Source organism: Condylura cristata, unplaced genomic scaffold (genome assembly GCF_000260355.1).
Source record: "Condylura cristata isolate star-nosed mole 26May11 unplaced genomic scaffold, ConCri1.0 scaffold00036, whole genome shotgun sequence".
Classification (NCBI taxonomy): domain Eukaryota; kingdom Metazoa; phylum Chordata; class Mammalia; order Eulipotyphla; family Talpidae; genus Condylura; species Condylura cristata.
In genome coordinates, this window is record NW_004567137.1 from 11,857,980 (window position 1) to 11,881,737 (window position 23,758).

Genomic DNA, 23,758 nt, shown 5'->3' on the forward strand with positions numbered 1-23,758 from the left:
TGCGGAAGTGGCTTTAGCTTCTCAGTGCTGTGCTTTTAACCCCCTGCGCCACCAGGGAGGGCCGGATATTAAGATATTTTATGGTTCTTTAAGAATTATAGAATTGCATGTAATGTCACTGGATTTTGATAGGAATTGCATTTACCCTATACATCCCTTTAGGTGGTATGAACATTTTAACATTATTCTTTCAATCCATAAACGTTGATGTCTTTCCATTTATCGGTGTCTTCAATTTTCTTCATCTGTGTTTTGTAATTTTAGAGTATGAGTCATCTCTTTAGTTTTGTATCTTCCAGAGTACTTCCATTACCCTAGTTGCTGTAGTGACTAGAATTGTTCTCTTAAATTTCTTTTCAAATAGTTCACTATTTGTGTATAGAAATGCAATTGGTTTTTATATGTTGCTTTTTTTTAATCTGTGACTTTACTATATTTTTAGTTTTACATTATTGTCTTTAGGGTTTTCTACATATATAATCATATTACCTACAAACAGATCCCATTATTTCATAGCATCCAAATCAGAAAACTAATATAAATGTGTGTTTGTATGAATATGTGTTTATGTAAGATATATATTAGTAATATATTTACATAATGGTATTTACCTTCTGCTTCCTGGCAATGCACTTAAAACTCTTACAATTTCCTAGTATATGTGATAAGAGCACTAGGAGTATTTTTGTTCTGTATGTATTCTTTGACCTTGCTTTCTAAGAGAAATCCTAAATGCTTCGAAATTTCCTGGATGATAGGAGTGGCTTATATTCTAATGAGGAGATTCTTTATCAGTCTTGAATAGTTTCAGGTTGGGGGCTGGTGAAACACTAAGTCAAGATAAGAAGCTTGGAGTTCTCTGTCCAAGCCGGGCTGGAGACTTGGTTAATGATTGATTATGCTTAGATGATGAAGCCTCCATAAAAATCCCAAAAGTACAGGATTAGGAGCCGTATAGATGCAAACACAGCTACATGCTGACCAGTTCTAATATCCCAACTCCATGGGGACAGGAGCCTTCTGGGTCTCACTCTATGTATCTTGTCAGCTGGTTATTCATCTGTATCTTCTATCATATCCTTTTATATATAAGTTGGTAAACAGGAATATTTCCCTGAGTTCTGTGAGCTACTTTAGCAAAGTAATAAACTCATGGAACAGGTGGTGAGAACCCCAATTTACAGCTTGTTGGTCAGAAGTACTGACTGCTTGGTCCTCCTGCCTTCCCTTTCTTCCACCATGTAAGGTCATGGCCAAGGGGATCCCTCCTGGTATGGAGCTGTGCCATGGTGAATAGAATGCCACATGTCAAATGCTCCCTATGGCTTTCTATTGGTCCATCCTTGAGTTTTGTATTCCATTAGGCTTCTACATCTTCTTTATTGTACTGCAAAACTACCCTTGAACTATTTTCAGTGGGTAATTCTTTGCTGTCTTTGTGGAGGGATAAAAAGTGGGACCTACTAGTCTTCCATCTTCTCATTCTCTCTACATTAAAGTATTCATTTTGCCCTAAGTGGTCATTGCATCTCTGATGTCACAATGATGTTACTTGATCTGACTCTATTTTCAGACCCCTGTTTACCTGGATGTTCTCTTCATCAAGCTTCTCACTTTCACTCCTAAAAATCTAGTATGTCCAAGAACAGATGTCATGATCTTCTCCCTCAACTTTCTTCTCTCCAAAATTCAAGAGCTTAGTGAATAGCTTTCCCACTAACCCAGCTGAATAATCAGGGGTCACTGTTGACTCTTTTCTCTCTTTGATGTCCCAGGTCCAATCAGATACCAAGTCTCATCCATGTTACCTTTCAGGTTTCTCTCAAACCCATCTCCATTAACACTGTACCCAGGCCCCCTTTATCTCTCACTTGCAGTGCAGAAACAACCCCTAATCCGTTCCATTTCCCCACTCCTGCCTCTCTCCAGGTTCCTCTTTCCATAGCAACCCAAGTGGTTTTTACGAAAATTCATTTGGACATGTCCTTTTCATGATCTTAGAATAAAGTTCCAAATCCCTAATGACATGCAGGAAACCCCTTAGCCTACCCACACCTCCTACCCTGGCATCCTTTATTGCCTCAGGACTTCTAGCTCTCTCCACTCCCACCGTTCTGTCTCACTTCCTCAAACAGCCATGCCACGTCCACCTCTGAGCCTTTGTACATGCTGTCCCGTGCCTCAGGTGCACTCCCTCTCTTTCTGTACAGTTCACCTATTCATCCTCCAGGGCTCAGCTTGGAGGGCACTTTCTCAGGGAAGTCTCTTGGATTTCTCAAATAGCTTACATTGATGTGTCATGTACTCCACAGCACTCTGCACTTTTTCCATTTTTGAGTTTAGTGATTCAGAGTCATTGGTTTAGTGTTTGTCTTCCCCACTAGGCTGCATGTTCCATAAGGAATTTAATGCATCCAGATCCTTCTTGGCTATATGCCCAGTGTCTTGCTAATGCCCAACACATAGTCAAATATCAATAAATAGTTTCCGAGTGGGTAAAACATTGCTCTTCCTAATAATTCAGTTTTAATGAGCAGCGATAGCCTAAGCACAAATAGTCCATCGTATTTGTGCTCTCCTTTGGCCCTTTAACCTGTTTTCCATTTTACAAAGCTTTGTGTGTGTGTTTGTGTGTATGTGTATACATAGATAGATAGATACTGTTCACTTCCTTTTTTCTCTTCCCATTGATGTGTCACAAATTGATGTATTTTTATTGGGCAAGTCCCAGGTAATCTCCCTGTTTATAACTCTGACCTTTCTGTGAGCAAACACACAAAGTGAACTTTGGTTTATCTCCTGCCATAATGCAGCTGCTAATTACTGGCAGGTAGGCTGGAGTCTGTGGCCCATGTGACCAGTGGGCATGGGGAAGAGTGGGCTGAGGGACCCAGCTAGAGGCTGTTCCACTACTGCTTCCCTCAAAACTCAGAGGAAAGCAAGTGAGCACAAGGAGCATGGTTGTGAATGAGTGAGGTCATGAAGGCACCGTTGCTGGGCTTGATTCTGTGGGCACTGCTTCTCCAGTCTGAGTCGATGTTCTGGACCTCCAACGTGAAACGGAACTGCAACAGTGTTAGCTATGACATCAGTATCCTGATGATGAACAACTCGGCTTTCCCAAAGTCTCCGGATGACTTGGAAGACGTGGTGAGAAAGGGATTGGAAATAGTGAGACAGCGACTGCGAGATGCTGGTAAGAACAAGGTGGCTGAATCCCTGTTCCCTTTTGCCACCACTGGGGTCAATGGGTTGCCAAGTGAAGACCTGTGTCCTTTACCTGCTCATCTGGCTTTCTCTAAGGCAGCAAATCCTCAAGATGTGAGCCCTGTGGTCATGAGCCCCTCAGAGCCTGCCTGCTCCAGGACTGGCCTGGCCCAGGGAATGCCCATGGCTCACCACAGTGAGATGCCCCAGACAAAACTGCACTCACTGTCCCATTTCAGGGCGGTATCACGTGGCCTTTTGTAGCTGCTCTGAGGCAAGATTTGTCCTGAACCTGAAATTTAACAGGATTTCCAATCAAAAAGAGGAATTGAAGGAGTTGAATTAGTACAGAATTTGAAACTTTCTCTGGGGCTTTTTATCCCACTCTACTTTTTGCATCTCTAGTGGATTGTCCTGTAAGCTAGAGTCAACATAGTAAATTTGCTCTCCAATTTGATGTTGCTGCTCTTCCCGGTGTCTTTTAACCATTAGAATTAATGTTAGATCCTCTTAATTTCCAACCAGCTGGATGTATCCAGTGACTCGTTGTTTCTCAGTTTTCAGACTATATTTGAGATCATGTGGCATAGGAAAAATTTCCTACCCTTCTGAATTTATGTCATAGTCTTCTACAAATAAAACCTTCCTACAACTGCACAATATCCATAGCATCATCTTGGTCTGTAAATATCCCTTGCTGTGGCTGTCCTTCCAACCCACCTAGTAATTCCTGAGTACAGGTAGTCTTTTAAAAAATATTTTCATGATGATTTAAAGAGTTCTACAATAAACATTTTCATGTAGTTTTTTTTTTCATTCTTTTACACTGGATTCCAGAAGGATAATTACTGACTCAGTAGCTGCTTCATACATGTTAATAGTTATCTGTGATTCTAAGGTTTGATCTGGTTCTCCAAAGTCTGTGTATACATGTAATAACAAGTGTATCACTTCTGTGCCATAGACATGTCTTCCATCCTGTCTAATAGGAATCCACCTGTAAGTAGGTGGATTGATCTAGAGCAATAACAGAACTAAGAGCTCATTTAATAAATTTTCCTTTATTTTCAAAGGCAGTGCGGTATAGTGGGAAGAATATTTGCTTTCAAATATACCTGGACTGAAGTCCCTGCTCCAGCATTCCCTCTCTTGAGTAAACTACTTCCTAGAGTCTCCAAGTCTTGGCTTCCTTGTTTACTGAGTACCTGTCACAAAGGTACTCAGGGAAGATAATTATCTATTCACTCACCATAGCTCTATAAGATGGGTGTTGTTGACACTGTTTTGTTATATGTTTAATAATTTTTATTAGAAAAATTTTAATATATTTTTCAACATTTTTCATTTTTGCACAATGTGTTTTTCATCTTGGATGTAGTCCCCATGAAGTTCCCACCGCCACTTCACTCGTACACCATCATCATAGTTCCTTGTGCTCTTCACACCCTGTTTTGATCATGCTCCCTTCCCCTCCCTCATCCCCATCTCTGGTAGAATGTCTCTGGTTTATAGTTGTCTGTTAATTTAGATATTTACTTTATCATAATTTCCTTTCCTTCCCTAATCCCTTATTTGGATCCTCTACATTCTTCCTAAGATTGAAACCATCTGGTATTTTTCTTTTTCTTTTTTTTTTTTCTGGCTTATTTCACTGAGCTCCATCCATGTTGCTGTGATCGAATAATTTTGCTTGTCTTTTAGAAACCCATTATCTGTGTGATTTTTTTTTTCTAAAGAATACTAAGAAGTTGCCACTGTAAGACCTTTACCAACCTTGAGTGAACTTCAAGGAACACAATAGAACACTGTTAGATGTAGATTCAGAATCAGAACTGGTTCACATTCCATTCTTTTATTCACTCATTTATCACCACTGACCTTGAGTAAATTACTAAACTTTTCCGAGTCTCTGTCCCTTCAGCTAGAAAATCATGATAGGTGGTGTTTACATCCTGTGGATATGGCATAGACTAAATGAGGAGGTTCATGTAATTTATCTAATATTCTAACTGAACCATAAGGCAGTTTTTTAAAAGATTTTATTGAAGCATACAAGATCTCGGGTATAGGCCAGAGGTGCGGGGGACACCAGAGTGGGGAGCAGAACAGGCAGATCAACTGAAATACACTGGGAGGTGAGTGGGTCAGGAGAGGTCTGCTGTGCCATGTGGGTCAGCTCCCTGGCTGGGGATTGAACTCGTGCAATCCGCTGATGGCTGCAGATAGCTTTGTAGGGCTGCACTTTGACCCTTGGCACCACCAGGGAGGCCCTGTTTTTAGTGTTGTGCCTTACTGCTTTTGCTGAGGATGTCGAGGTGATAATTCCATGCTGTTGCTGCCGTGAGGAGGACAAGTGTCCAGGACTAGAAAAGGAACAGTCAAGTGCATTGGTGAAGGTCTTGATCTCCGAGCTCATACACCCTAAGTTTGAATTCCTGCTCTAGCCTTTACTGATTATGGGACAGAGAGTAAGTTTTTACTTCTAAGTTTTACTGTCCGCACCATTCATGGTGAAGTTACTGAATGGACAAAATGAGGGGAGAACGTTGGGGAAGAGGGACAGGACACTGGACTCAAGAAGTAGGGAGAGAATATGTTCAAGTTACACATCAAGCATTGCTATTTGGGAAACACTCTGAGACATGCTATTTAAATATAAAGAAAATTGAAGAGTTCACTTGCTGTGTGGTATCCAAATGGAAGAGATCAAAATTTTTTTCTTAGTCTCAGGAAATCTTTGCAGGTTGTGAAGAATAAAAGCATTTTGGTGGAAGGATGGAAAGAGATTCCTTATTATCTTAAGACACCAACTCCTCAAGAGTGTGAGTTCCACAGCCAAATGCACCCAGTCCATACTGCCGAGGTGTTCTTTGGTGTTGACAGGGAAGCGAAGGGCATTTCTAGCCTCCAGCACCTTTATCCAGCTTCACTTTGATCCAATACTTACTGGCTTGTCTTAGTCTCTTGGCCTCTCCTATGTGTCCCGCCGGCATATAGTACTGCATCTCTTACTGGACTTCTTACTGAGCACAGCCAGAGAGGAAGTAGTCTAGTATTAAGATAAAAAAGCAAGAGACAGAATGCTCCCTGTCTGTTAGAGGCACCTCCAAGTTGGCCCTGAAAGTGCCAAGGTGCCTCCATTCTAGGGAAAAGCAGTTTTCTCCCTTTAAAAACAATTTCCTTTGCATGTTCTGAAGATCAATAATTTCTGTTATTGATCTGCTTTCCTTTTCTAAAGGGATTAACCAGGTGATAAATACCTCGTACATGAAAGAAGCTAGAGAAATTAAAATAGTGTATGCAAGAACACACCAGAGGTGCGAGTTCTCCATTTTACAGACCTCCCAGACCAGGATGACAGAATGGGTGTAGACAGCTGGCTTTGGAGGTGGCCCACAGAGGTGCCAGTATGCACCTTGGCAGCAAACAGAAGCAGCTCTTGGGACTGGGAAAGAATGCATCTTCATGCCTCATCTTCTGTTTCCCTAACACTCCCCAGGCCCAAACAGCAAACTTTACCTTATACAGAATTTTGAAAAGAGAATGAAGGGAACAGCGAACATGAAAATGTTCTCAAGCTGGATGGCTGCACAAATGTACTTACTAAAATCATGGAATTATGCAATTAGAAAGGGTGATTTTTATGGTGGGTGATTTTATGGGAGGAAAGACATGACCAGGAATCATAGAAGAATTCAGACCCCAACTAGTCCTAGGCCTGAAAATGGCTGTTCACTTTTTCCTAGGATCATTTGGCAGAAGATTGATCTCGTGGCAGGATACATTACTGAAAAATAACCCGAGTTTCTGCTTTTCCCTCCTATCTGGGTAAACAGGCATGAATGTGACCGTCAATGCTACTTTCATCTATTCGGACAACCTGATCTACACATCCAGTGACTGCAGGAGCAGCACTTGTGAAGGCCTCGACCTACTCCGGAAGATGTCGGTCAGTGTCCACTTTGGTGGGGAACCTGCATCTCATGGCACTGGAAGATCAGTGTGGGTCATGGGCCTCCATTCATGAACATCCCTCCCATCTTCCGGCTGCCCGGGGACCTGCGGGCAGGCTCTCTGACTTTATGCCACATATTTCCCAAGCCAGGAGAACCTTGGCTATGTACCATCTGTCCACTTAGTGTCTGTCCTCTGGAGGGGATTATTTTAAATTGTTATAAAGCTGTTTACAGTTAAAATGTTGCAGTGAACTGTTGGCCTCTGTGTCTCTCAAGAAATACCTGAGGTGCCCTGTTCAAAACAAATTCCAAGGCCCTTCACCAGAGGTTGCTATCTTAAGTCAACATCACAGGGTGGTCACTGGTTAATAGCTTAAGGGCTGAATCTGAATCCCAACTTGAAAGTCTTAATTACAACTTCAGAGGGTGGGAAGAGAGTCTTGCATAACCCTTCCTCCCAGCTCCCAACTCCAACCCAAGCACCAGAGACTGGAGCGCTCCATGCTCTCTAGAGACCAGCAGGTGTATAAGACGTCTCTTTACTACTGAAACCTGAGCAAATGTTCTCTGGGAAGCAGAGCCCTGGGCATAGAGCCAGGGGTCCAGAGCTTTACTCATAACATCACCCTCACCAGAGGGGCTGTTCTCTGTCTGGAGAGGGGCGAGCATGGGGCGTTTGCAACACTTTCTGATTCCTCCCTCTGCCCCTGCAGAGAGAGGTCTACAGAACCAGGAATGTGAGGTTCTTCATCAGGTTCCCTTTGAAAATTATAGAAAATAAGATCTCTCATGGCCCTGTTGTGGCATTGCTGTTGGTCCTCATTAGCTCAACTTGAAGCCCCTCAAATACCAAAACCTTCTCTCTTTCGCAACACCTCCAAATCTTGTGTCTCAACAGTCGGGCCTGCAGACATTGCTAATTAGTCAGCCAGGCTCTCTGCTACCCCTCAACAGCCCCTCTCTCCTCGCCCACAGCTTGGGCTCTCTCGGACCTGTTCGCCCTCAGCGGCCTTGCCAGCCCTCGTACTGCAGGTCGTGTCGCCTACTCACAGACCAACATCTCTGCAGACCCACTTCTAACCACATGGGACCTTCCCCTGTCCCTCCCCTCCTGTCCATTGGTTCATTGTTCTGGGTTTAGTGAGGAGTTGTTTTTCTTCCCTTACAGAAAGACAATCAGATGGGCTGTGTCCTCATGGGGCCCTCGTGCACATATTCCACCTTCCAGATGTAGTAAGTGACTTGGCTTGCTGTTTAAGAACCATTGTGAATTGAGGTCAGGCTCCCTTACTGTCTAAGTGATTGATCCCACAGAAGTCCAGTCAAGGCAAAACGGTCAGTGGTATAGGAGCCAAGGGTCTGTCACCTCGCCAACACCGGCCTGCCCTTAACCCAGATAAATCTACCTTTGCTTTGAACGGCAGTAGCTGTTCATGTTACCTCGAGAGGCAGTAGTGTCTGCCTCTGGGTGCGGACGGTGTTTTACACAAGTCTCTTTACGCTGACAAAACAAAAACTGTTTCTTTGTACGCGGACACTCTCATAAATGGTGAATTCATTTTCCTAATCCTCTTTTCAGGATGTCACACTTGTTCAAGAAGTGTTTTATTGATATATTTTCCTTTCACATATGTTGGTCTATAGAGAAAGCAAACAGACTCTATGAGTAGATGATGGTTATCAGAAGGGAGGGTGAGTACATCAGTTCAGAGGGGTCCATAGTATGGTTAAGGACAGAACTGAACTGAAGTGATAGACTTCAGGAGATATATCTGCATTGCACACCAAGACTTTATAATGTTTTAATGCAGAGTTACTGAAATTTAAGTCATAATAAAAATCTGTTTTAAAGACTAGCCATGTGGAAGAACATATCTATAAGTCAGAACCTGCTTGAATGAGTCTGTTATTACCATTTATGTGACATGCTGGAATAGTCAAAAAAGGACTTGAAGTTAACCCTGACGTTGTTTTCTTCTCACCTGTGGATACACAGCCTTGACACAGATTTGAACTACCCCATGATTTCTGCTGGAAGTTTTGGATTGTCCTGTGACTACAAAGAAACATTAACTAGGCTGATGTCTCCAGCCAGGAAGTTGACCTATTTCTTGGTTGACTTTTGGAAGAACAGCAGTTTGCCATTCAAAACTTATTCCTGGAACTCTGCCTATGTTTTCAAGAACACTACTGAGTCTGAAGACTGCTTCTGGTAGGTAGGATCAGCGACACTCCTGGCTCTTGCGTTGGAGAGCAGGCAACTGTGAGCAGAGGCCCCTTCAGTCTGTAACAGGCATGAGCCCATTTCTTATATACACAAATAAAAGCAAACACAGTGCCTTAACTATAATCAGCACTTACTGCACTTGCAGCACTCTGACTAGTTGTCAAAGCACTTTGATGTTAGTTGTATGGGTCCCCACAGTAACCCTCTGATGGGAGAACAGCTATGTTCCCCATTTTACAAATAGGGCAAGGGGAAGTCAGAACACTTTCACATTTCTGTGCAAGATATATCTCCAAAGGTGCAATCTGCCTAGATGTCATTTCTCTCACAGCTTTTCAGAGTAATAATGGGGGTGGAGACACACGGTACAGGATTCTGGGTGCCTGTGATAAAATCAAACAGCAAGGTTCACTCAACTCCAGCAAAAGTGTCTGCTGAGAGTTGTGTGGTTGCATTACTGTTTGTATCTCTGTATCACCAGGACAGTTGGTTATTTACTCTTTCTTCACCTACATGCTTCTGAAGACACTCTAGGACACCCCCAGAAATGCATATTGGGGAAACTACTAAAATCAATTTGAGGGGTAAACGTAGAACACACAATAATCCACTGTGGAGATTTATTCACTTCTGAGTTTTTGTACAGTAGACAAAAACTCAGCTAACAGGGCTGGTTTGTGCAGTGGAGTCAAATTTTCCTTTTATAGGCGTGTAAGGCATTACAGATACTCACCCCATTTTCACTCTTCGTATAGATGCATGAAGATGCCCAGCACTTCCCTCCACTTCCACTAAATTAGATCCCACAGTCCTAATCAGTCATCTCATGGCGTGTGTTTTCTCTGGTGTTAACAGCAGAAATGACCTGTAAACAAGGCACAAACAGTATAGACTCCCACACAGAAGCTACGTTTGTTTTTTCAGTTTCTCTTTTTTCTGCTCTAGGTACCTCAATGCTCTGGAGGCTGGAGTTTCCTATTTTTCTCAGGAACTTAGCTTCAAGGAAATGTTGAGACGAGATGAGCAATTTTATGATATCTTAACAGACCCACACAGGAAAAGCAATGGTAAGAAGACATGCTTCTTTACCAACTTCTTCCTCAAAGCCACCACCCTTCCAGGAAAATTTTGGACAAATATGTTGCCACAGAAGTGTCATCATTACCTCTATATCTTGTATTTGGGGGAACAACCTAGTTTTATGCAGCTCCATTATCTTGTTCCTTTTGTTAACAAAAACATTATCCTCTGAGGGAAATTTGAAGTACTGTTTGAGCAAATGTACAAACATACTGAAATAATGCTGAAATCCAAGTTTTATTAAAAAAAATGATACCATGCCTCACCATCAGTAAACTGCTTTAAGTTTATTTCAGTCCAATGTATTATCAAGCTTGTGACTAAACCTCACAACGCTGGTCCTGTGGTGAAAATGAGGTTATATTTATTGAAAGACTAATGAGATAAAATCATGTTCAATGAGTTTCTAGGTGATTTATCTTGCTTTCCACACACTTCTCTTTACAAGTAAGAACATTTCAGAGGCCAAGGAATAAACTGTGGCAATTTCCTACAAGGGAATGCATGACTAGATTTCCCGGGTATTACTCAAATCATCATTACTGTCATTATTCAGCATTTATCAGAATAAAACCCTCTAGTACATGCAGAATACTGACCAAGACGGGGGGGAAAGTATAAAATTATTCACATTCCTGAAGAGTTTACAATGCAGGTAGACAACACAGTATATAAAAAGTTCTGATGAAACCCATCTTAACTCCCCTTCCTTATGAAGCCATCCATGAGGGAAATATCTGTCTGGGGTGAGTGGTAGAGCTGAGATTCAGGTTGGACATTATCACCAAAATCACTGAGTTGGAAGTTAAGTGACAGACAAAGCCCAAGGAAAGTTGCTTGGGAAGAATTCCAACTCCTCACATGAATGTCAGCTGTATGTTTTCAACCATGTTAGCAGTGGTGCGGTCCACTTGACTTACCAGTGCAAGTTTTTGTAGCTGCTCCAAAATGCATGATATGTAGAATGAGCATTGCGCCAGGATTAGTAAACTTGAATATTCCAGCAATTTCTATCATCTGCTGATTCTTCAGCTCTTTGATATCTGGGCATCAGCAGTCTGCCATTCAAAAATCCATTCAGCCATACATGAGAGGATAAAGCATATATTGAAAATAATGATATAAAAATATATAAAATTTAAAATAAATAAAATTTAAAAGAACCCAAATATTCATTCAATGAAGGGAATGGACTACATAATTTTTTTTTTGATAAAACTCCTATTTATTTATATAGGTTTTATTTTATTTTATTTTATAACAGTTTATTTTTACATCATTTTGTACATTTTTTTTTCCATCTCAATTGTAATCCCCGTGGGTTTCCCATCTGACTACATAATTCTTTTGAAGACCTTATGTCACTATATGCTTTTTAAAAGTTTTTATTTAATGGTTTATGACACTGTTTATGATTCATAGGAATAGAGTCATAACTTCCTCAGATGTCCATCACGACCTGCCCCTCAGAGCCCACAGCCCTTTATGGCATATCACTGTTCTCCTCCCACCTGCCCTTGTTCCCACCCCTACCTTCACTCTCTAATAGCCTCAATTTTGTGGTCATATCTCTAGACTTGATTTTAGTTTAGTTAGTTTTGTTGGTTCCTCTTTGATTTTCTCTACCTTCCAGATATGAGTGAAATTCTAATTCTGTCATTGTAAAGGAAAATAAGTGTGTATGTGGTGGGAGTGGTAATTTGAGTATCTGACATAATCTTATTAAATAAAGTAGCCTGGCTATACCGGGTTCAAAGTCAGGATTGTGCCCCATTTGCTTGCAGACCAATGTAGACCCTTCTTGTCTCACTCTCGTCCCTGCAGTGCTTGTTACGTGTGGCAGCCCAGACAGCATCCACTCCCTCATAGGGGACCAGGCGATGCCTGAAGATGTTGTCATCATTCTGGTGGATCTATTCAAGTAGGTAAAAAATTTGGGAAAACTGTCCTTCTTTCTTAAAGGAAGTCCTCCAAGCATATCTCAAAATACATACTTTACAGAATCTCTTAGTAGTTTTGGGTGGTGATGACACTTTAACCAGTGTTTCATTTCTTCATTGCACCCTCTTATTTGATTAACCTGAGCCTTGCAGAAATGTATTCCTTTGACATCAGCTGTCTGTCTAAATCAAAAACGTTTTACAAGAACCTCATTAAATTAGTGGTTCCATCCATCTGTGGGCCTCCCAGTCAACCCCAGATCCTGTGCTACAAGCTCATTTTAAGATCTTTCTCCAGGTTGTGATACCTGAAAACCCAGCGATGTTATTTTCTGCCAGCTGGGCCATATTCCTGCCTTCAGTTGCTGATGGCCTTTGAGTCTAGATAAATTTTCCCTCAGCTACCTTTGGTAAGAGGAAAGTTCCAGTTAAATGAGGTTGATTGACACAATTATTCTTTGCCCTGTCTTGGCACACTTATCTGGAACTAAAAAAAGAAATTTCTGGAGAGCACAAACTACCCTTTTTCACAGCCCCTTTTTTTTATCACTCATCTTCTAACATGTTTGGAGACTACACAACAAATTGTATGAAGTTATATTTGGGTACAGTTCAGCTTAAAGAAGGGCTCCCCAGTGAGCCTGCCCCTTATTCCTATCAGCTGGGTCACATGACTCCACTTATCTGACTGGATCGTTAATCATTACTTGTCTGTATTCAGACTAGAAGCTGTTACTGCCTTAGGTCTTTCCTGTATTTGCCTACTCAATTCCCTCACAGTAAATGTGGTTTCCACAGTTTTAGGGAAATGAAGCACAGGAACTGCAGGCTTGTCTGAGCACAGGAAGACAATCAAATCAATTTACTAACAACCTTTCCAGTGCAGAAGTATAGGAAAGAAGGCAGAGTTAATCTGCATTTCATTCCTACAACCCCCACTGATAACTGCTATCAGGGGCCCTCTGGCAGGGGCCCTCTGGCAGGGGCCCTCTGGCAGGGGCCCTCAGTGTAGCCAGGCTGATATAATTTTACTTTAGCAAGCCCCCAGTCAGCTGCCAAAAGGTTGGCATTCCCTTGTCCATGTTCCCAAGGACACCTGACTTTGGGAAGATTGTACAATTCCTTTAAAACTAGACATAACTTGAGCTCACGTCCTAATATGTCTAGTCCATTAGTTTCCTGGGCATTGCTTAGTGTGCTGAGATGAAACCTTCTTAATCGTGAGAATAAAATGTATTCTCTACCTGGGTGATGTGATTGTATGATAAGCAACGTGGTCCTCAGAGCCTCACTTCCTTCAGGGCCCGCCTACTGTCTGAATAGAAAATGACACTCATCGTGGTTAGAGCAATGCAAGCATGTTCAGTTCTTGGCATGTTGCTTTTCAAGTGACTGGGGAAGCTGAGAAACTGCATGCTCTGTAACAGAACCTCGGGCAGCACTGAGAGCCTTCCAGTGTGCCAGGAGGTGAGGAGCTGGTATCTAGGAGTTGAGGAGAAAGGATTCATCAGTAAAATCAGGAAGCTTACAGTGTGCAAGAAAATGTTTAGTCTTTTCATGCTTTTTGTTTCATCAACTGAAAGGTATGACTAATTCAGAACATTTCTATTAAACCCCAATAGCTTGCATTTTCTGTGATTACTTAAGGAAAAAAAGTTTCCATATGTAAGCCAAATCATTAGCCCTTGAAAGCCAGTACTATCTCACAAGTCCAGATCCCCACCCCCACCCCCAGCCTCCCATTTTAAAAGGATCTGTATTCTGAGGTCTTTTCTTTAGTGTATGTTAACCAGACCTACCTGAGTTGTCTTATTTGACTTAGCAAATGTAGACAAAAATTAGACCATCTGGAGAAAATGTGGCAGGTTACGGGGGAACATATTTTGAAATATTTTTAAGGCTAGTGTTACATTTTGTGTCAATGGTAGAAGATCCATTTTGGTTGCTGGGGAAGCCTAATTTTCTGGTGGCTCTGCTTTTTATTACAGTACCCACTACTTCCAGGACAATGTCACAGCCCCAGACTATATGAAAAATGTTCTTGTTCTGACACTGCCTCCTCAAACTCACAACTCAAATGTCTCTGTACCCAAGAATGATTCACTGGTAAGTTTTATATGTACACACACACACTATTCTTTGTCAAGGGTAAGAGAGTGTTCTACTCAAGACCTAAATTGATTCAACCAGTGTTCACTGAGATCAACAATGGACATAATGGCAAGATTCCTGTCCACACTGTCACTCCAAGTCATTGTTCTAAGCACTAAACCCTTGTTCTGCTCTACTAAACAGTAGACACTCCTATAATGCTAGAAGGGAAGGAAGAGTGGAGGATGTTTGTGAGCACTGCTAAGTGAGAGAAGGAAATTAAATTGCAGAATTGTGAAGACCCTACCTCCTAAAGCAGATTTCTGTTGTCACTGATGTTAAAATGGTACCTTTAGAGAGAGGTTGAGACATAGTTCTCTGTGATAATCAGTTTGCCTATTGTCCATACTTGTCCGGGAGACTTCTGATTTATTCCAACATCCCATCTAGTTTAGTATTTGTACCAGCAAAAAAGACCTCCATTTAGACATGAAATCAATTCTACTTAGTATAATTCAGGGCCCTTGATTCTCATATCAAAGCCCAGCTGAGCTCTGTCAGTCACTGCACTTCAATGCGATTCAACTCATCAGCTATTGTTCTGCCCTCAGAGCAGCCTTGGGGTGGGAGGAGGAGGGAAGGGGCAGTCTAGACAGGTCTGCAAGACTTTGTGCACGGCAAGCCAAGGGCCAGGTCCCGAGAACTCTAAGGAAAGGTGGGTGTCTTTAGGAAGATCAGTTTTCCTAGACGAGTAGTTCCAAGCCCCCTGTTTTACATGAGGTTGCAACAGCCCTGGGTCTTAACTGGATTCTCTTTCATCTCATGCAACAATTTTTAGCAAAATCAATCTTTAAAATGAAAGGTTTTTCTTTTTTTTTTTTTTTTCTTTTAATAATTCTTAGCAAATATTTTTCTGGTGTAGTTGTTAGAAATTACCTGCATAACTTCTAGACCTTGGCAAAAGTGTGATTGTCATATGTGGACAAATCAAAATGCCAAAACCAACTGAGCTCACTTGGCGTGGGGAGCACAGAGCTTTTCAGCCATCCGGGCCCAGTTCTGTGCATATGGCCATGCCCATGTCACAGGCAGAGTTCTGACCCTCCCACTTGTTCCCAAGGCAGGGATTTGGTCTGAAGGAACTCCCAGTCAGAACTGCCCACTAAGTATGCTCACTGCTACCAGCCAACCCACACTTCCAGCATCAGGATAGCAAACAGGGTGGCTTCTGTTGCAGTTCTATTTCCTATACAGTGACAACATTTAACTGCCAGGGTGCATTGTTTCTGTTTAAAATCTTGTAAGAATTATAAAGGTTCTGTCTGCTAGCCTTCCTAGTTGAAGTGATGTGTTATCACCATGAGAACTGCATTGAGGTACTTACCTAGATGAGGAGTGTTCTAGGTTGATTAATACCCAAGAGAAGGCAGAACTGTGATAAGGGGATAATAAAGAACCCCGACTCAAGGAAATACTTTCCAGAACTCTCCTTGATTTCCTTCCCAGTCATTCCCATAGAATTTTTCTAGTTACCCTGTTTCAGGCCCAGGCCAAGTGTCTCCTCTTTAAACTTAAGATTTTCCTTTCTCATTCAGGTAAAAAACAACTTTGCTCTTGCCTACCTGGATGGAGTCTTGCTCTTTGGACACATGCTGAAAATTTTTCTTGAAAATGGAGATGATTTGAACGGTTCCAAATTTACTCAAGCTTTCAAAAACCTCACATTTCAAGGTACTGGGTCTACTAGGAGCCAATAACACAAACTTCACCGATGCTAATACAGAAAGTTGAAGAAATACAGGCTTCAGGATATATAGGGTGGAGATGGGAAGGGTGAAATGATAGGTGGATCAGTAGCTCAATACCTTTGACTTTAATTGGAGCAGACTTCATGGCTGGAACTTTGGGGATGCTGCTACTAATACTGGACCCTGGTGTATTCTGCAGAATATCAGAATCTTTGGATTTCAAAGAAGAGAAGTAGTTCAGGTCCTATACTTATGAATAAACTCATCACGGGAAATTTGTGGTAGTGATTTACTGGCTCTGCCTGGAGACTCTGCAGGTTAACATTACACTGTATGGACCTAGCACATTTTACTGATGTATTCACATGTCAGTGGATACTTGAGGTACTTCCATGTGTTAGCTAATGTGAATATTGTTCCTGTTCATTCCTGTTACTGTTCCTATGAACAGGAACAATATTCCTTTATAACCCTTGAGACCCTGTCTTTCATTTATTTGAGTCTATCCTAGAAGAGTAATAGTGGATCAAATGGAAATCCTATTTTTTGAACTGCATACTGTTTTCCACAGTGGCTATACTGTTTTACATTCTTTATTTTAACATTTTTATTTTTATTTTGGTCTTTCATTATGCATATGTTCACAATTGCTCTTCATTAAACCACCCAACCAGTATCCCATCTGCTTTCCTATCCCAGCCCTCCTTCCTTCCTCCCTGTTCCTTCTAGTAACCACTATATTTTTTTTACTGAGTTCAATATTTATTCTTAATATATTGTGCCAATGTGTTTTGGTTATTTGTGTTCTACACATGAGTGAAACCTTCTGATATATGTATTTCCATTTTTTTAAACTTATTTCACTTTAATCTCCTCAAGGTTTATCCATTTGGTCCCAAATGCATTAGTTTATCTCTTTTCACAGCTATGTAGTATTCCACTGCACATAGATTCCACAATTTCTTTATCCATTCGTGTGTTTGTTCCATGACTTTTTTCATCTTTGATGGGCATTTAGTTTGTTTCCTAATATTAGCTTTTGCAAATAATGCCACATTGATCTTAGCGCTCCATAAATCATTTTGATTTAGTATTTTCATGTTCTTAGTATAGTTACCCAGGGATGGTGAAATTTCTGTACTTCTAAAGGAATATTAATACTGTTTTCTACATGGATGAACTGGTTTACATTCCCAATAGATCCTAGTTTTTTGGTGTTTTTTTTTTTTCCCCTCTATACCTTTAACAGCATTCTTGTTCCTTGTCTTTTTCATAATAATCATCCTGAGAGGTGAGAAGTGATATGTCATGTTGGTTTTTATTTACATTTATATATATAAATATCTCTCCATACTCTCACCAAAAAACTAGGACTCTATTGGGAATGTAAACCAGTTCATCCATGTAGAAAACAGTATTAACATTCCTTTAGAAGTACAGAAATTTCACCATCCCTGGGTAACTATACTAAGAACATGAAAATACTAAATCAAAATGATTTATGGACATAGTGCTTATCTGCTGACCCTGACTCCTTTAGACTGTGTGCTGACTGCCTGAGGAATACGTGGCAACAGCCTGCCAAGGCACTGAGGGGAGAGATCATGGCCCTGTGCTTAGAGGCAAAATGGACTAAACTTAATCGCAATTTACCATGTAAATTTTGTTCTGGAAGTTACAGACCTTCAGTACACTTCAGAATTCCAAAGGACATCTTTTTTTTTTTTTAATGCTTTTAAAATATATTTACATACACATACACACACACATACATATACACATCATTTTTCATTTTTGTACAATGTCTGCTCTCTCTTCTCCATAAAATTCCCACCACCAAGTCACTGAATCATCATCATCATAGTCTCTTGAGATTTTTCTGCCCATTTTGATTCCTCTCCTTTCCCTGCCCAGCTCAATGTCTCTGATTTGTAGCTGCCTGCTAGGTTTCTTTCCCTCCCTCATCACTTTTTTAGGTTTCCCTATATATTTTTCCAATATTTTTCTTTTTCCTTCTAGTTTATTGTACTAAGCATAATCCCTTCTAGCTCCATCCATGTTGTTGCAAATGGCAGAGTTTGTCTTTTTTGTTTGCTGAATAGTGCTCCATTGTGTATATATGCCACATCTTTATCCAGTCATTGGAAAGAAAGATGAAGATGAGAACACGGATTTCTGACTGCTTTTTAGCCATTTCCCCATATTCCTCTTACTTATGTTCATAATTCATTTTCTCACATTCACGATGATAGTCCAGTGTTTGAATGACCATTAATATAGACTTAGAACCAGAAGACAGTTTATGTCATAATTACGCTGTACAACTTAGAGTAAGATACTTAATATCTGTTTTCTCATCAATAAATTGCAAATAACAATAGTATCCATGTCCTGGAAGGATAAAGTGATCAGTTTCTATAATCACTTAGCATAGAGCCTAGTAAACACAAAATTTTAGCATGTGAAATTGCTGATACTTCATTTTTTTAACTAGACATTTCATAGGTTCATCCTATATAACTTTTATTTCAGAGATGAGAAAACTGATGCTTAGAGAACTTAAGTAATTTTGTTAATAATATCACTAAGTGATTTAACAAAGGGATTTTGGTCTTATAATCTAAGATTGCATGTGACCTTCACGTGTTCTAAATTAGTAAGTAGTCTTAGAAAAACTTGTCACTAACAATCGGGAGGAATTGATAACACTGTTACCTTAAATACCATGAAAAATGATTTTCCTTCTAACTAAATAACTTCTCTCATAAAATTATCCTTCAGAAATCTTGGAGTCAAGAACCAATCCCTGTGCCCCCTGATTAGAACATTAAGATCAAATTTTTTTTCAGTAAAATAGAGTAATTTAAACTCATTTTCATATACTTGGTTAAGTTCTACTTGTTCTTGCTATCTGGTCAGCAACAGTATCTGACTCTTTCCGGTTCTGCCCTAGGGTACGTGGGTCCTGTGACTTTGGATGAACATGGGGATATTGATAACACCATGGCGCTGCTGTACACCAACGTGGATTCCAACAAAGTATGTCTAACACCTTATCAGGAGCTTGGGATGAAGTGACAGGATGAGGAGGGATTACTTGGGAGGACAGAAATAGCTTTGATCCTGGAAGATAGTGTATATTAGATTCACAATCATGGCCCATTGGGAACAGTATTCTTCAAGGATTTTGGCCTACAGAACTTCTTATTCAGAATATCTACTCTGTTTCACTTTATAAAAAATACTGACCCAGGACACATTGATACAAAGACAGACTTGGATAGCAATGAGAGGATCATTGTTCTCCCTAAGAATTATTTATTCATTTCCACAACAGAAAATTTCAATGAAATGATTAGTCTTATAATCTCTCTGGAATATACAAACAACCCTACAGTGTTATGCCTTTATCCACATTATATCCTTTCTCCTCATGCACACAGTGGGTTATTTAGAAATGGAGTATGTCTCATTTCTCTCCATGTCCCCAAAGCTTAACTTCTTATCTGGCACCCAAGGTTGTATGAGTGACAAGCTGAAAATGCTGTTCTCGTTGGCCATATAGTCATAGGAAGTTGTTTTATTTTTTTCCTTTAAGAGGGGAGGTGCTGACATGACTAGAAATCTAAGAGAAGTCATCTTTTCACATGATTTTCCAGTGTGAACTTCATGACACCCTTACACCCTACATTTGAGTGTCCATCTTTATTTTGACCTTGCTTTATATAAAAGATTTATAGTGAAAATGTGGAAACCTGGAGAAAAAGATGACCAGCTTGAGAAAATTATGCCCAGAATTGTCAGAAAACAAATTTAGTATTTCAGAAAAGTAAGCTATGATTCTCAGTTACTACATTGAACCTTAAAAATGATAACAGTTTGGTCAATATTCCATGGGAATATCTTTAAATAAAACCGCTGTGTGATTGACGTGTAGGAACTAGAGAGATAACTACCCTCCCCTGAGTTAGGGCTCCCCTGAGGACACTTTGCCTTCCCTGCAGGGAGTCAGGCCCCGTGGTGAGGTCTACGGGCAGCTTCCTGGTACTCTTCACACTGAAGAATGTGCACTGTCTCTGAAGGCAGAGTGCTAGGAACATTACTTTTTTTTTTTTTTAATATTTATTTCTACATACAGAACTGGGGTACAGACCAGAGGTGCAGGGCGGTGAGAGGATTCACCAGAGACAGAATGGAAAGTAGAACAGGCAGATCGACAAAGTACACTGCTGAGGGGAGCAGCGGGTGGGTCAGGAGAGGTCTGCCACACCATGTGGACCACCTCTGGGGCAGGCAGAATCGAACTCATGCTGCAGTGGCTTTAGCTTCTTAGTGCTGTGCTTTAACCCGCTGCGCCACCAGGGAGAGCCCGGGAACATTTCTTTAAGGCCATCAGTTATGCTACATGCCTTCTACATGTGGGGAAATCAGGAACTTATTTTCAAGTCATAAGGCGGTAGATAAGTCATCCTACACTGAGTATGTCCGGTAGAGATCTTTATTCCTTACCTTAGTAGGAACTATTTTTTTTTTTTTTTCATTTTAAAATTCACTCACTGTAATCAAGCAACATTGCATTATAGCATATAAACATTAGGTGTGCATCATTGAGATATGGAAATTATGTCCTATCCTCAATATCCTCTCAATACTAAAGTTTTGAAATTGTGAAACTTCTATCTAGAATGTTCTGAGGGGATGGTAGTAAATTTAGAATTGTGACTTTTCAGATGTCTCTTGCAAAGTTCACTCAATACATACAAGAGTGATTTAAGGATATATTAATATACCTTTTGATAGATTACTTGAAAAAGAAACCTTTTATCTTAGAACTCTAATTTAGTATCATGTACAGGGAAGTGCATTAAAGCAAAAGGCATGCAGGAGATTTGAAAGTTATGTTGACAGAACTTGTAGTCACTCTGAGATGTATTTACTAACAAAATATACATTGAATTGGCACACATGTCTAAGAAAATTGCCTTCCAAACATACAACAACTAAATCACAGCCTTCCTGGGTTCTCCATATGACTTGTCTTTAAGATAAGCATCATTTCACCAGTTTGACTCAAAGGAACAACTCAGTTAAAAAAAAATAATGTAAAAAAAAAATTTAGCATCATTTCAGAACCTCTTGACATATATAAAAATGAACTTTCACTGTAATGAATTTTTCTCAAGAAACCATTTTCAATAGTGACTTAATAATTGTGGAAGACATGAGAATTTCACTCCTTTTGTGACTTGAAACAAACATTTACTTTCTCTTATGTCTTAACAGTCATAATTGAGAGACAAACTAGTTCTCTAAAGGCCTAACAAATCCATGTCAGGCAGCTTCTAGCCAAGTGTGATATAAAGAAGACAGAAAACTAGTCAGCCACCTGGAACTTAAATTCATGTTCAGGCTGTGAGCTAGTACAGGGGACCCAACTCGCCACAGCGCTTAACAGTTAAATTGTCTCACCCAGGTACCTACTGTGAGACTCAAATATCGTTGGGCGGGACAGTCAATGGGCATTAGAAGCCATTCTAAAATGTCATTTTCTGTTACCTTCTTTTTCATGCTTTGACACAGTACGAAGTTCTTTTAAAGTATGCGACACACCTAAACATGACTTTCTGGGTGGAAACAAACCCAACATTCATCTGGAAAAATCAGAAACTTCCTAATGATATCCCAGGCCAGGGTAAGATATCCTCAGTGAATTGTTTCTGGAAAGGAAAGTAAATTGCATCATTTATGCAGTAGCCTATGGGTTTTGTTTTTTGTTTATTGCCTAAATTAGATTTGCCAGGTTTTTAAATGTGTTTTTCCCCCTAGCAAAATGAATGCTAATACAATTCTGATGAAAACTGAAAATAATCCCTATATTAATTTAGTTCTATCTGTGCTTACAATGTCTTGTACTACCTTTTGATATGACTCTCTAGAAAGTTAGATTTGACAGTTGACAATGTGAGCGCAGTCATATAGTCTTATATTTATGATAACTGCAATTGGACTCAAAGGATCTATATTTTAGCAAACACTTGATGTCATCAAACTGAACTTGGCGTCACATCTCCCCCTCTCCTTCAGAGGACATATACTTGGGTTGTGAAGGTTACCACTTACTGAAGAGGAAGACCCAGCTTGATGGCTGTAGCAAGGAGGTAGAGCAATTGTGTGACACCACCCTTAGTGGGCAGGGCCAACATGAGTCTGCTGGGCAGCAGGCCTCAGGACAGTCTGTCCATGCAGGACTTGGCCAAGACTGGTCACAATGAACAGTAAGTCAGTCCAAGTTACTAAAGTCAGTCAATTACTAATCTTTTTAGAAGAAACAGTTTAAACTTGGACAAATATTTAGTCCCAAATTGCAAAAGTACAAACACCATTAACAAAATGACTTGAAGAATTAGGATAAGTTTGTAAGTGGAGATACTACAACCAATTAAAAATAAATTTAAAAAAAGATAAGTGACTTGGGAAAACTTAGGACATGTAATAGGCAAACGACTTTTTAAAAAAATTTTAAAAATAATATAATAGTTTATTTTTACATCATTTTGTGCATCTCAGTTGTAATCCTCCTGGGCTTCCCATCACTAAATCACCCATGTGCATCACCATAGTCCAGTGCATTTCCCTCCCCCCACTGTCTTTGATCCCATTCCCCACTGCACCCCCACAAAATGTCTCTGCTCTATAGCTGTTCATTATTATTTTTTTGCCTGGTCTGTTATACTCCTGCTATGACTGAACCCCTCTGGCATTTTTCCTTTTCTTTCTGGCTTATTTCACTAAGCAAGGCAAACAACTTTTGCTGTAATGAGATTCTAACTTTGTAAAACAATGTAGAGAACATTGTAAGAAATGTATGTAAGATTATAAAGAAATATGTTAGAATGTGAATAGTGGTGGCTCTGAGTAGTAGGATCCTGGCAAATATATTTCTGTTTCTGTTTTTTTTAACACTTGTTGTAATATTCCAAAACTTTCATGACTGTATAATTTATCATTTTTAAAAAACATAAAGAAGATAAACTAGAACTACCCCAGACAGATACTGACTGAAAGGTTAATATAACTTTAAAAAAAAAAAAAAACCAGCCAGGTTTTCAGTGCGCCTCATTTGGGTTAAAGCTGTTAACTGTGTTTGGCTCCATGAATCAATTTTGGTTCTGAATGAACCCTGTGCTTTGATTCAATAACTAAGAGCAGTTTACTAAAGCCTAGAGGCTGATTCTGAATGATAAGCAGCCCTGAGCTGACTTCAGATTTGCTGTTAATGTTTTCTTAAGTTGCTGTCTTTTCTTTAACAAGCTTTTAAAATTATCTCTAGAACCATCTTCAAGCTTCTTAGGTTTGAAGCCAGGCTTTATCTCTGAAATCTTTTCTCAAGGATTCTGCAATTCTTGTTGCTTCTTCCCATTACAACTTATTGAGTTAAAATTACTGTCCTTCCCTACTTATAACCCTCAGTGACAAAGTTAGGCTTGTGTTTTTATTATATTTAGGAGT

At 40.1% G+C, this 23,758-nt stretch overlaps 1 protein-coding gene across 1 annotated transcript in view; it reads left to right on the plus strand.

The window, feature by feature from the left end:
- Positions 1-2,979: 2,979 nt before the first annotated feature.
- GUCY2C (guanylate cyclase 2C) overlaps positions 2,980-23,758 on the plus strand; it is a 50,227-nt gene continuing 29,448 nt past the window's right edge. The window contains exons 1-10 of the mRNA XM_004693256.1: positions 2,980-3,196; positions 7,044-7,156; positions 8,332-8,396; positions 9,160-9,375; positions 10,336-10,457; positions 12,295-12,391; positions 14,399-14,516; positions 16,097-16,232; positions 19,203-19,288; positions 21,830-21,941. Coding sequence (XP_004693313.1) covers positions 2,980-3,196; positions 7,044-7,156; positions 8,332-8,396; positions 9,160-9,375; positions 10,336-10,457; positions 12,295-12,391; positions 14,399-14,516; positions 16,097-16,232; positions 19,203-19,288; positions 21,830-21,941 — 1,282 coding nt within the window. The remainder of the gene's footprint in view (positions 3,197-7,043; positions 7,157-8,331; positions 8,397-9,159; positions 9,376-10,335; positions 10,458-12,294; positions 12,392-14,398; positions 14,517-16,096; positions 16,233-19,202; positions 19,289-21,829; positions 21,942-23,758) is intronic.